Here is a 12,367-nt window from a genome sequence, read left to right as displayed (position 1 = left end):
TAAGCCATATACTAATGCATATCTGTATGCTACATATTCCACCTCACTCACACAAATTATATTGAACAGACACATTCAGTTTTTAATTGTAGTGTCTGTTCTCTAACTGAACTGATTTTATGATAATAAACGCGCTGGGCAATTGATCCAGTAATCCAGTAGTCATGAGTTTGGGAGTGGCTCCGTAGGGCAGTGAAGCAAGTGCATTCTGGGACTTGTTGTCTTTCATCCCAATAAGACAATCCAGTCTAGAAGGCACCAAATTCAAAAATAATTTCACATTTCTACTACATTAATAACCCAGTTTAAATACAAAGCTTAATGCTAAATCACAGAAGATGATGGTGGTGATTGCTGTGATGATGACGTGCAGGTGTGTGTGAGATCAGTACTCTGGTGATGGAGTGCACTGTGATTGGGAGAGGGTGGAGCCTGGCGTGCTTGTAGCATTCATTTTCACTTTCCTTGTCATAGAATCAGCAATAACTCAGGATTTTTAAAGGATTTTCAGTGAGGAGAATCTGTTTGATGTTCTAATCAGAACTTTTATTTATTTATTTATTTTTTATTATAGAATCTTATAGAACACTATACATGTATTTACTGTCACTTTTGATCATTTTAATGCATCCTTGTTGAATAAATGTATTCATTTCTTTAAGTTTGTTTCCCCCCAAAAAATTCAAACTGGCCTAAAACTTTTGAACGGTAGCAAAAGCTTTCTATATTGCATAAAAATTGCATCACTTCACTTCAATTCAATGCACATTTATTTGTAGTGCTTTTCACACATATAGGCTACATATCGTTCAAAAAATTCAACATTGATAATAATCATAAAGATTTCTTGAGCAGTTAATAAATATTTCACAGTATTACTATTTTTGTTTTTTATTTTTAATCAAATAAATGCATTCTTGGTGAGCATAAGAGTTTTTTATTATTTTTTTATTTTTTTATTATGCAATGGTATTATTTGAAAAATTGTAGATTATGGTGGTCTATGATCATGGTATGAATCGTGTAGCAAATTGACTCATGGTGACATTTGGTGAATGGAGAGTTACACATTAATAGGGCAGAGTGTGATTCCAGCCAATGATACAGGCAAGATCAGATGACAAAAAAATTGCATATTGAAAGAACAGTCCCAAGTTTCACGCGAGTGAAACTGCAGACGAATTTAATTTCAGACTTGCGCACTGTAAAACCAGTCCACTACTTCCGTGTTATACACCTGCGATAGGTAGGTAGGCAGGGCTCTAAAACTGGATACACCTGCGCCACGGATATTTTAGCCTACAGTATAGCCTACATCAGCGAAACCAGACGAACCCCTCGTATTTGATTCTACCAAGGAACTAACGATTATCTGTCGGTCCCATGAGTATGGAACATAGACTTTGTGAACTGGCAACGGTGTCCTTGCACGTCAATGACCCGGAGACTGACCATGGACCGGACGACCATCCAAAACATGAAAATCGAATAAATAAAGGCAAAGAGCTGTTTTTACACACCGATGTCACAGTAAACGGAGAATCGCCGTCAAAACCTGTCCGTAAAATAGTAGAGACACATGTAGGCAGCGGTGCAGACTCACTATCGGCTTCAGGAGAAGCGAAACTGTGTCCAGAACATGAATGCGAACTACAGTTGTACTGTCACACAGAAGGAAGACCTAAATGCTCGCAATGTGTATCGGATGGAGATTGTCAGGGTCATACAGTGACAGAACTGGTTACCCGGGCAACTGTAGTGAGGGTAAGTAGCCTAAATATTAGTTAAATAACATTAATTAGTTTCAACGTAAACATTGAAAAACATATTCATAAAATAACACATTAATTCTTCCTTTGAATGTATATCTCTATTGTAAGAAAAATAATATGAGAGAGTTTCAGCAGTCTTGTGCATTTTGTATAGTCACAAGGCGGGGGCGTGGTCAGTTTCATTGCGTCAGTACGTTTCGTTTCAGACACCCCAAAGTTACCCCAGGGCTCACTAAAATTGTGAAAGAAACGGCATTATTTATTTTATCACTATATATATATATATATATATATATATATATATATATATATATATATATATATATATATATATATATATATATATATATATATATATATATATATATATATATATATACATTGCTTGGTAATTGGTTGACCTAAATTGGTATTTTATAAGTGTACTTATTTAACAGCTGATTGGTTGATTGTAATCCATTACATACCTTGCATTCAAACAAGTTATCTGACATTATCAATAATAAAAAAAACCTGAGGCCTCACCTGTGTTATAGCCGTCAGAAAGAATATATGAACTCATTAGATTACAAAATATAAATGCTAAATAGTTTGAGATAACATAGACTAAACATTTTCAACCAGAAAACTGCACAAATTTAAGAAGCTGAAATAAAATCCATGTTTGTAAGCTTCCAAATTCTTTTGAGGACCCGTAGAACTGAAAATTCTTGCTGGTGTGATGAAGCATTTCCTCATTTCAGACACCCCTTTCAGCAACTGAGAAATTCAGATCATATCCACATTCCTTCCTGCGTAACATTAAATTGCTGGTTTAATGTCTCTTACGTGATCTTGGAATCATTATTCTTCTTTGTATGAAACAGAATCAGTTGGTTGACGTCTGTGAAAAAATGCAGCTGCATGCCCTGCGGATTGAACGTTTCATTGACCGTACGCTTACAGCAAGAGAGAAAGCTGTACAGGTACTGGAAGAATTCACTACTACTTCAAAACATGCAGAAATAGAAAGAGAGAGAGCATTACATAATCTCTCAGCAGAAGTCGGCAAAACTCACACAATGGCAACCATGTACCATGGTAATATGTTATCGGGCATAATTGACGGGCATGATTTTTAAAATTTGATGTTCTGATGTTCAGATGAACTATATAGTTATAACAGTGTAATATGTTATTGTAATTGCCTGATGTGTCATTTAATTGATAGATAGATGCAAATAGTGCAAGAGAACGAGTGCTGGCCCAGGTGAAAGTGGTGCGTGAGGCTCTTGAGGAGGAGGAGCAGCGTCTTCTAGAGGCCATACAGAGAGAAGAAGAGCGTGTGGAGCAGTGCCTCCTCACTCAGAGAGCACACTGGACTCACACTCTGGAGAAACTCACACACACACGCACCAGCCTGGTGCACTCACTCACACACTCTACGGATACCATGCTTGTGGTGAGTGAATGAAGAAGCCAGTGGTATAAAAAGTGCATAAAAATAATGAACAAATATAGATATTTTGTCAAGGAAGACATCATACTAAAGAATTATTAACATGAAAAGTGATTGATGAAATCAAAAGACAGTGTGAAATCTTTTTGATATACTGAGAATATACTGTGTGTGTATATATATATATATATATATATATATATATATATATATATATATATATATATATATATATATATATATATATATATATATAATATTTATTTATTTAATTATTTATTTATTTATTTTTCCTAACAGCAATGAGAATTTTGGCCAAGATATGTATATCTCAATATGATCACAATTCAAATATCAGTTCATGCTTCCTTGACTTAATGTATTCACACAATATGTATGATCATCTTCCTTACACATGGAGCTAGTAAGGAGTTACTAAATTAATTATTGTACATGCACTTTCAACATAAGTCTCTATTCAAAATGTATAAACATAAATCAAAACTGATCATATATTTGCAGTATTTGTACTTAATAGCATTTTTTTTTCCTTTTGATTTTTGATGAAATATGACCTGGACATTTCCTGATGAAATTTTCCCCCAGAAGAGCTGATTTCATTAAAGTACCTGCTTAATCACAATTTACACATTGCTTCTATTTTCAAACTTTCATGGAAAACAAATCAAATTAAATTAAAGGTAATTTGTCCTGACAGCATGGGGTTTTAGAAGACATAATTAACATTTGATTATAGTTGAGTATTGTACAAGTATTTAGTTTCAATACTCCACAAAGTGAATGACTAATTCCCCAAAATAAAATCTAGTACTCAACACTCCTTTCATTGATTTCAGTTTCAGTTTTCCTGAAAACGAATTATGTTTAGGTATTCATGATCAATTTTCATGATCAAAAAAAACATATATATTTAGAGTTGTATGACTGAATTACATTTGTGTGATAATTCACTGATTGTTGAATTTTTGTTTTTTATTTTTTAGAGCTCTAATGACGAAATTAATGACAGGTAATAAGATAAAATAAACCCACATAAATAATACACAAAATTAGATAAGCTGGATATAACTAATCATGTACATGATTGTGCTAGGATTGAGGATGCGGAGGGTGTTGGTGAACCTAGAGATACAGAGCAACTGAGTTTGAACAGAGGCTGCAGTGACAGTAAACTCATGGTGGGTTTATGGGCCAGTGCATTGCTGCTTGGGCCATCTGGTAAGTGAACTTCTATTTACATTTACACATGATGGTTATTTTCAAGTTTAATTACTTGTGATTACTTTACCCTCAAATATAACAACCCCTTTCTAAAAATATATAAATTTTATACCCATATATACATAACCAAAGACCAAATTTCATTACCAAAAAACATTACGTTTTTTTAATATTTTGAATGCATTTATTTGGTCGAATACAGTAATACTATGAAATATTATTGCAATTTAAATTAACTGGTTTCTGTTGTAATACAGTATAATTTAAAAATGTAATTTATTCCTGTGATGGAAAACCTGATTTTTCAGCAGCCATTACTTCAGTCTTCAGTCACATTATGCTGATTTAGAGCTAAAGAAACATTTATTCTTATTCAATTTAGCACAGTTGCACTGCTTAATATTTTTGTGGAAATTGTGATTTTTTTTTACCCCAGGACTTTTTGTAATACTTATTAATTCCATAAATGTCTTTACTGTATTTTTTTTTAAATGTTTATATGCCTTTGCTAAATAAAATTATTAATTTATTCTTCTAAAAGATCATGTGACACTGAAGACTGAAGTAATGACTATTGGAAATTCAGCTTTGCCATCATAAGAGTAAATTACATTTTATTACAACAGAAAACAGTTAAAGGTGCCCTAGAATGATTTGAAACAATATTTTAAATTGTTCTCTGATATCTAAATAGAGAGTATGTGGCTTATTTAAAGTCAACAATTTACAGGTCCATTTACAGGTCAATCCTAGAAATTGTCCCTAGGATGTAATGCTGTTTTTGCCTTATTTGGAAGGGTCGTGAATATTAATGCGGAGTTCTGCTCTGATTGGCTGTTTCACTGCACAGCTGCTCAATGACAGCTAACACATCTATACCATCCGTCATGGCAATGATTTGACAATGATAGCTTCTTAACTTTGAATCACAAACTGAACTGGGTAGTAAATATGTTGTTTATCCAAACAAAGTAATGTAAAAGCCACTCAAAATAGTCAGTGCCATGTTTACTACTCACCCACTGCAAAATAATCATACTTCAGTTCTCAAAAATGTATATTTATTTAACAAATGGACTAAGCCTTGTCAAATGACTATCGTTTCAACTTAGATGGTGAAGGTGACATTAGCTACAAATTCGACAGTGATTTGTAAGCAACTAAACAGTAGTTAACGTAGTTATTTTTTGAGTTTTGTTAATGATGAAATATAGGCTAATTTTGATTTAAATTCGTCAAAAGGGATCGACATACGTATCTACTGTTGTATTTTATGACAACATTGGCAGGAAATAATATTAACCTTTGTGATTTGACAAACTTTTATGTGTGCTACGAGTTCCCAATACATCATGCATGGGGATATTATCGTAATGATGTCTTACTAAGAAACTTTGAGTTAAATCAGAAATGGGTTCATCAGTCAGAAGTGGAATAGAAGTGGATAAAATCACTACTTAATGTTTGCAGGAATATGGTTGGAATCAGCCCTTTCTTTAGTTTTAGACGGTGCGCGAATCCTGCTTGATATTGCCCCATGTTAAAAAACAACAACAAATGTGGACTGGAATTGTGTTTTTCACAAACAAAATTTACATATGAAGTAGGATGCAATGGTGTTTGAAACTCACTGTGTGTGATGTCCATGTACTGAACTCTTTTTATTTAACTATGGCAAGGTTAATTCAATTTTTCATTCTAGGGCACCTTTAATTAAAATTGTATAATATTTAAAATATTACTTTTTTACTGTATTTCTGAGCAAATAAATTCAGCCTTGGTGAGATCAAGAGACAGCTGTCAAAACATTACATCACTTACATTCAACTTCTCATCTTCTTGCTGTGAACATTCTTAACAAATCCCTCTTTTCTTTAGCCCACAGTTCAACTATGCTACTCTTTGAAAATCGAACAGTCAGTCCTCTTCTCTCCCTCTCCATTGATCAGCGCACCTTAACTTTCCTGCCCAAACGTCAGCGTCAGTTACCCCCCTATGACCCAGCACGATTCGACACCTGGCCTAATGCCCTCTGCTCCCCTCCCATGTCCTCTGGTACTCAGAGTTGGGTACTTGACGTGGGCACGAGTAGCGCCTTCAAAGTGGGTGTATGCTATGCCAGCATAGAACGGAAGGGGTCAGGTAATGGCGCACGGTTGGGCTACAACTCCAAATCATGGGTGCTCTCACGTTATGATGGAGACTTTTCTTTCTGTCATGATGGTTGCAGTGTGGGTATTGCAGTGGCTAAGAAGCTCAAGATAGTGGGAATGCTGCTGGATTGGCCCGGTCAGACCCTGCTGTTCTATGACCCTGAATCTATGTCTGTGTTGCATGTAGTCAGACATGCTTTCAGCGAACCGCTACTGGCTGCCTGCGCTGTGGCTGATCAGAGCATCTCCATAGTGCACAACACAGGATGAATGTTAATGAAGGTTCTGAAGATCTCAAGATCTTGAAGGAATGGTAAATGTAATGTTATGCAATGTCATTTGAACCAATGATATATATGTATATATATATATGTTTTACATTATCTGTGCCACTGAAGACCAATATGCAGTAAGAAGAGAAAGTGTGACGTCAATCATATTCGTTCAGTTATAAAGAAACAAATTGGCCTTATCAGAAGCTAATAATTAATTACTTGATTTTGCCAACCTGCTTAAAAGAACTACAAAATACAGTATATGTAATTGAAATATTTTTATATTTATGTCTAAGTTATTGAAACTTAATTTTAATGAATTCTCCATCTCTTTCAATGTATTTTATGTGTTCAAATTAGTGCAATTATTTTTGACTATCTGTATTTATTATCTGAATTTCATATGAAATTTACATTTATCTGTAACAGTACCCAACATCGATGATATTGAGTTTTCATGTGACCACATGAAATCTTAGATCTGATGTCACAGGAGCTGTTCTGACCTTTTATCTGATAATGTATGTTATGTATTCATGCAATAAAATGTGGACTAGAATAGTGAAAACAATTTTGTTTCAGATTAATTAATTTTTATATTTTTTGATTGCAATGTTTAGGCTACGCAATAGCAAAAAACATGCTGCAATAGCCGTTGTAACATTATTGGACATTAACATTAGCATTTAATCTCTCTTTTCCTTTCTGCGGGTCTTAAAAATTCTTAATTTGACCTTCCACAATTTAAGGCCTCAAAAATGTCTCAAATTGCAGAAGAAAGTCTTAAGTTCAATATCATGGTATTAAATTAGGCCCTATGATTTCTGCAATGCAGAAAACGTAGACCGAATTGCACAATTAATTCATAAAAATGGAATATAATATACAGAATGTCACAGAATTTGTCAAATTTTGTATAAATAAATCAAAAGTAGTACATCTAAAGAGATAGTTCACCCCAAAATGCTAATTATGTTATCATGTAATTAGATATTTCATTAAAAATATATTTTGTTCTAAAGATGACTGAAAGTCAGTAAAATATAATTTAACCATTAAAGCAGAGTCCAGAAAAAAGAAGAAGAAGAGAACCTATAGCAAAAAAGTCAACCTGGAAAAAGTTCTTCCTCAGGAATTTTGGTTTCCAGTACAAATTCTAAACATCCTTAAATAAAGATGCATTTACTTAACATGAACAACGAAGAAAATAAGTCGTTTCCTGAGAAATTAACAACATTGAGTTTATGCTTTTAAGATAGTTCTTTTTAGAGATAGTTCATCTGTCATTGTGTATGAAAATGACTTAACACTTGAATTAAGTTAATTTTTATGAACACATTCTTGATACTTGTTCTTATTTTAAACCTAAAATCACTTTCACAAGATTTCCCAAGGTTTCTTATCTTAAACTGTTTGTAATCTGTAAATTTCTTTTTAAATGGTGTAAAACATCTAGAAATTTTCACCAATAGTGAAATATATTTATAAAATATAGGCTATTCATAGAAACATAATCATATTTACATTGGCTTTAGTGGCCAAGATATAGGCTAGTTTTGTATTACTAAATAATAAAAAGGCAAATAGAAGGCAAATAGTGTTAAATTATATTTACATTAAGTAAATACAGATGCTATATAGTAATTGTTCAAATAAGAGAGATACTTTGCTAATTGGAAAAAGCAAAGAAAAAGATAAAAAGTTTTTTAATGTTATTTGGTGCAATAATAACAACATATTCAGTGTATAAGGTTATATTTATGGAGTGTCTATTTGCACATGGTGTAATAAACAATAAAGGTAAATGTACATTTGATTATGTTGTTCATAAATACATTTCAAACAGACCACTAAATGAGACATGATTTTATATAATTACATACAGTAGTAATGTGTTTTTATATACTTCTCAGTACACGTTTAGTCTCAAAACATGTAAAAACATTATTTCTGATTACAATCTCCCAAATATTTCTATGTAAATAAAATAAACTGTTCAAAAAAATTAAAGGAACACTTTGAAAGCACATCAGATCTCAATGGGGGAAAATATCATATCTATACTGATATGGACTAGAATGCCACATGGTTTGATGGAAATGAAAACGATCAACCTACAGAGGACTGAATTCAAAAACACCCTGAAAATCAAAGTGAAAAAAATATGCAGCAGGCTAGTCCATTTGACCACTGATGGTGTTCTGGGGTATTTCCTCCCAGATCTGGACCAGGGTATCACTGAGGTCCTGGACAGTCTGAGGTGCAACCTAGTGCCGTCGGATGGATAGGAACACAATCTCCCAAACGTGTTCTTTTGGATTTAGGTCAGGTGAGCGTGGTGGCTATTCAGTGTTATCAATTCCTTTATCCTCCAGGAACTGCTTGCATATGCATACTCTTGGCACATAAGGCCATTGTTGTGCACAAGGAGGAACCCAGGACCCACTGCACCAGAGGGCCCGATGTCCTGGGCCCTGTGCTCACTGCTCGGTACCGTGCTTGATTGGCATTTGCCATTGAACATTGAACAGAATTGGCAGGTTCGCCACTGCCCTGTGCTTTTCATAGATGAGAGCAGGTTCACCTGAGCACACGTCACAGTCGAGAAAGGGTCTAGAGAAGCCGTGGAGTTATGGTGAGTCAATGGGTGCGTTTACATGCACACCAAGCTTATTGAAATAACCAGTTTTCCCCGTTTACATGCAAACCAGTAAACGGACAACGCAAGTAAACCGCGTTTACATATTTATAAATCGGGTTATTTCCTTGTAGTGCCGTCAAAAATAATAATGTCCGTATATATCTGACTAAGTTGTTCAAATGTGCACCGTGTCAGCGGGAGATTTACGGCTCATATTATCCCTTATGCAGTTATGCAGCGTTTTGACTGAACCTCTAGGCTACTAGCTGCTGCATGAGAAGAGAGAACACCTCTTTACAATTTTCTGGGTCTTAAACGAGTCTGCGTTTGTGATATATGTCCTTATTTCATGCAAAACACTAGCTCGCTCTGTCTGGATGCGTTTAAATCTGCTCTAAGTTTATCTAAGTTTTTGTCATGCGCACTTCAATAAGCCGACAGAAAGCAGGTGAATGCGTTTACATGCAGCGCGAAATTGAGGTAAGAGGCAAAACAACTAACTGTCCCGACCGGTTTATTCTTACGCCGTTTACATTACTCCGATAAAAGAAAACAATGCCACCTTGACAGCCATTAGTTATCGGGACGAAATCATTGGACCCATTGTCAGACCGTCAGTGTTGACGCGTGTATGTGTCCGATTGTCACTAATGGAAAACACATTTTTTATTCAAATTTTGAATATTATAGATAAAAAATAAATAATAATTATATTGCCCAGACTGCGTGCAAAGAGTGCTCCCTTTATAATCACTAAAAGCTGTCACTCGTTCAATAAACACAATCTCACAGATTTCCGCAGTGAAGCTGGTATACAATGAATATTTTATTTTCATAATGTCTGCTTGCTTGTTAACCAAACTCAGCACCCGGACAAACCTCGAGAATGAGTAATGCGGTGAGTGGATTCCAAGTTCAACACCTGTGATTGGCCAACTGCGTTGTAGATATACACAAACATGTCTGTGATTGGCTACATTACTCACCGAAGCGAAAACAGGTTGGAAATGTAATCATTTGACGAGTGCAAATACAGATACACACTAGATCTTTTGATAGCTCCTTTTCGCTAATAATATTCTATTATTACAGAGAATTACATATCCTAGACAAGCAGTTATGGGCAGCGTTTCCCTCTTAAAGCAAAAGCAGCAGCAGGTGGCAGTGGTTTGAGTGAGAAAATTGCACGCTATTATCAAGTCCGTCTCAAGCTCGGAACAGCGATGTCCATTGGGTCCCTGGACAAGTCTCCCCTACCCCCTCTCCGGCGATGGGCCTGGTTTTGTGTGTTTTTGCTGCATTCACGCTGTAAACCAGCGCTGCCTCTCTGTCTTTTTTGCCACTCAGCGGGGCGTAATCACAGTCGCTCCAGCTGACGGTGACGTCACGTGCATTCCCTCTATTCTCTGATTAAAAAGTGTTTTTTCATATTTTTTTTTTTTTTAAAAAGTGTATTTTTTTAGCAGTGTAATTTGCCTTTATCATACTCTTCAGCTATTCCTCTTTTAAAAAGCTGCAAGTGGTAATTTTATACCTTGTGTATTACATCAGTTATCCATAACTGCATAAGACTTTAGATTTGAAATAAACCAGAATTGTTTGAAAAGAAATTGAACATATTAAATTAGTAGAACTTTTCAGAAAAAGTTAAAATTCACTTCATTCTAAACTAGTGTGACTGTTCAGCTACAGTAGATGGGTGGTTTTCATCAAATAACAACACAAAAGTGCTGCATGTCTTTAGATGTTGTGCATGAGTTCTATGGTCCATGGTACTTTGTTGTCAGGGACTCAAGCAGCCAATGTCTAATAAATGTACCCTTTTATGTTACAAAGACAAAATAAAACACATGGTTTAGAAAGCCCTGTAATGAAATGGCCACCCGTCAACTGGAGTCCAGGGTTTTTTCCTGCCTTTGGTCCGAGATAGGACAGGCTCCAGCAGTTCAGCACTCCGGCATGCCTTCATAGGAGACAGAATATACACCCCTCCATACACAGAAAGGGGAAGACATAAAAAGACTATTGGAGAGCACTTTTTTATTGTTTTGTAAATAGGCAAACTGCTAAATAAATAAAGAACCCAAAAAATAAAAAAAATATTTGAAATGTTTTGTTGTTTAAAATTGTATAAACAATATAAGTATTATGAAATGTATATCAAGCTATGTAATATATGGTCAATTATGTAATTTAAATGTATTTACGTTTTCAATTGTGAAACTGTTAATTGTAGCATCATTAAGGGAAAAAAATGATCATAAACTGTGTCAGAATGTATATTAAGTATCCCTTTAAATACTTTGGTCAGTTCAAGATTCATTTATACAATTTTGTATTATTTATTTGAAAGAATTAAAAGGGTAGTTTCATGTCTATCTTAGTTCTACAGGTCGAGGTTGATAAGGGATTTAGAAAGTAATTAGTAATAAGTAATACAATACTTTTTAGAGTAATTAGTACAGCAATCTAATTACTCTGTTAAAGATATAATTAGTACACTCAAACAAAAATGGTGCTAAATAGCAATAGTGATTCATTGGCTTTTAATCATACGGAAACCATTTTAAGTGCTGCTTTAAGCTCCATGCCCCACCTGTGGGTCCAATATTGCGTTTGTCATAATTATTCGAAATATGCTGCAGAGCTTAACCTTTGTCAAATGGTGCTACACTGAATCATAGAACCAATCCATTCTCCTCCTTCCATTTTAAATGTTACTCAACTTTCATATGTTTACTATGAATGGGAAATTAATACAATGGCAAAAGCTGTTCTAAATCACTTTTATACTTTTCTCAGGTCAAAAAGTCATGTGTGGGGCCCCTGGAACATTTCATTATGGG

At 34.6% G+C, this 12,367-nt stretch overlaps 1 protein-coding gene across 1 annotated transcript; it reads left to right on the top strand.

The window, feature by feature from the left end:
• Positions 1-1,239: 1,239 nt before the first annotated feature.
• On the top strand, positions 1,240-7,441 carry bspry (B-box and SPRY domain containing). The gene is made up of 6 exons (XM_067439991.1): positions 1,240-1,764; positions 2,639-2,737; positions 2,983-3,213; positions 4,215-4,240; positions 4,325-4,449; positions 6,331-7,441. Exons 1-6 carry the CDS (start codon positions 1,384-1,386, stop codon positions 6,873-6,875), a joined length of 1,407 nt encoding a protein of 468 aa, XP_067296092.1. The 5' UTR covers positions 1,240-1,383; the 3' UTR covers positions 6,876-7,441.
• Positions 7,442-12,367: the final 4,926 nt, after the last annotated feature.

Source organism: Pseudorasbora parva, chromosome 3, assembly GCF_024679245.1.
Source record: "Pseudorasbora parva isolate DD20220531a chromosome 3, ASM2467924v1, whole genome shotgun sequence".
NCBI lineage: Eukaryota > Metazoa > Chordata > Actinopteri > Cypriniformes > Gobionidae > Pseudorasbora > Pseudorasbora parva.
The sequence above is the reverse complement of the archived record's forward strand: the minus strand, read 5'-3'. Positions and strand labels throughout refer to the sequence as shown.

Excerpts from the sequence above, each read along its gene's own strand:
- bspry (XM_067439991.1), top strand. The coding sequence starts at position 1,384 with ATGAGTATGGAACATAGACTTTGTGAACTGGCAACGGTGTCCTTGCAC. Across the intron at positions 2,738-2,982 it reads CAAGAGAGAAAGCTGTACAG|ATAGATGCAAATAGTGCAAG; the intron begins GTACTGGAAGAA and ends TTTAATTGATAG. Across the intron at positions 4,241-4,324 it reads AATGACGAAATTAATGACAG|GATTGAGGATGCGGAGGGTG; the intron begins GTAATAAGATAA and ends TGATTGTGCTAG.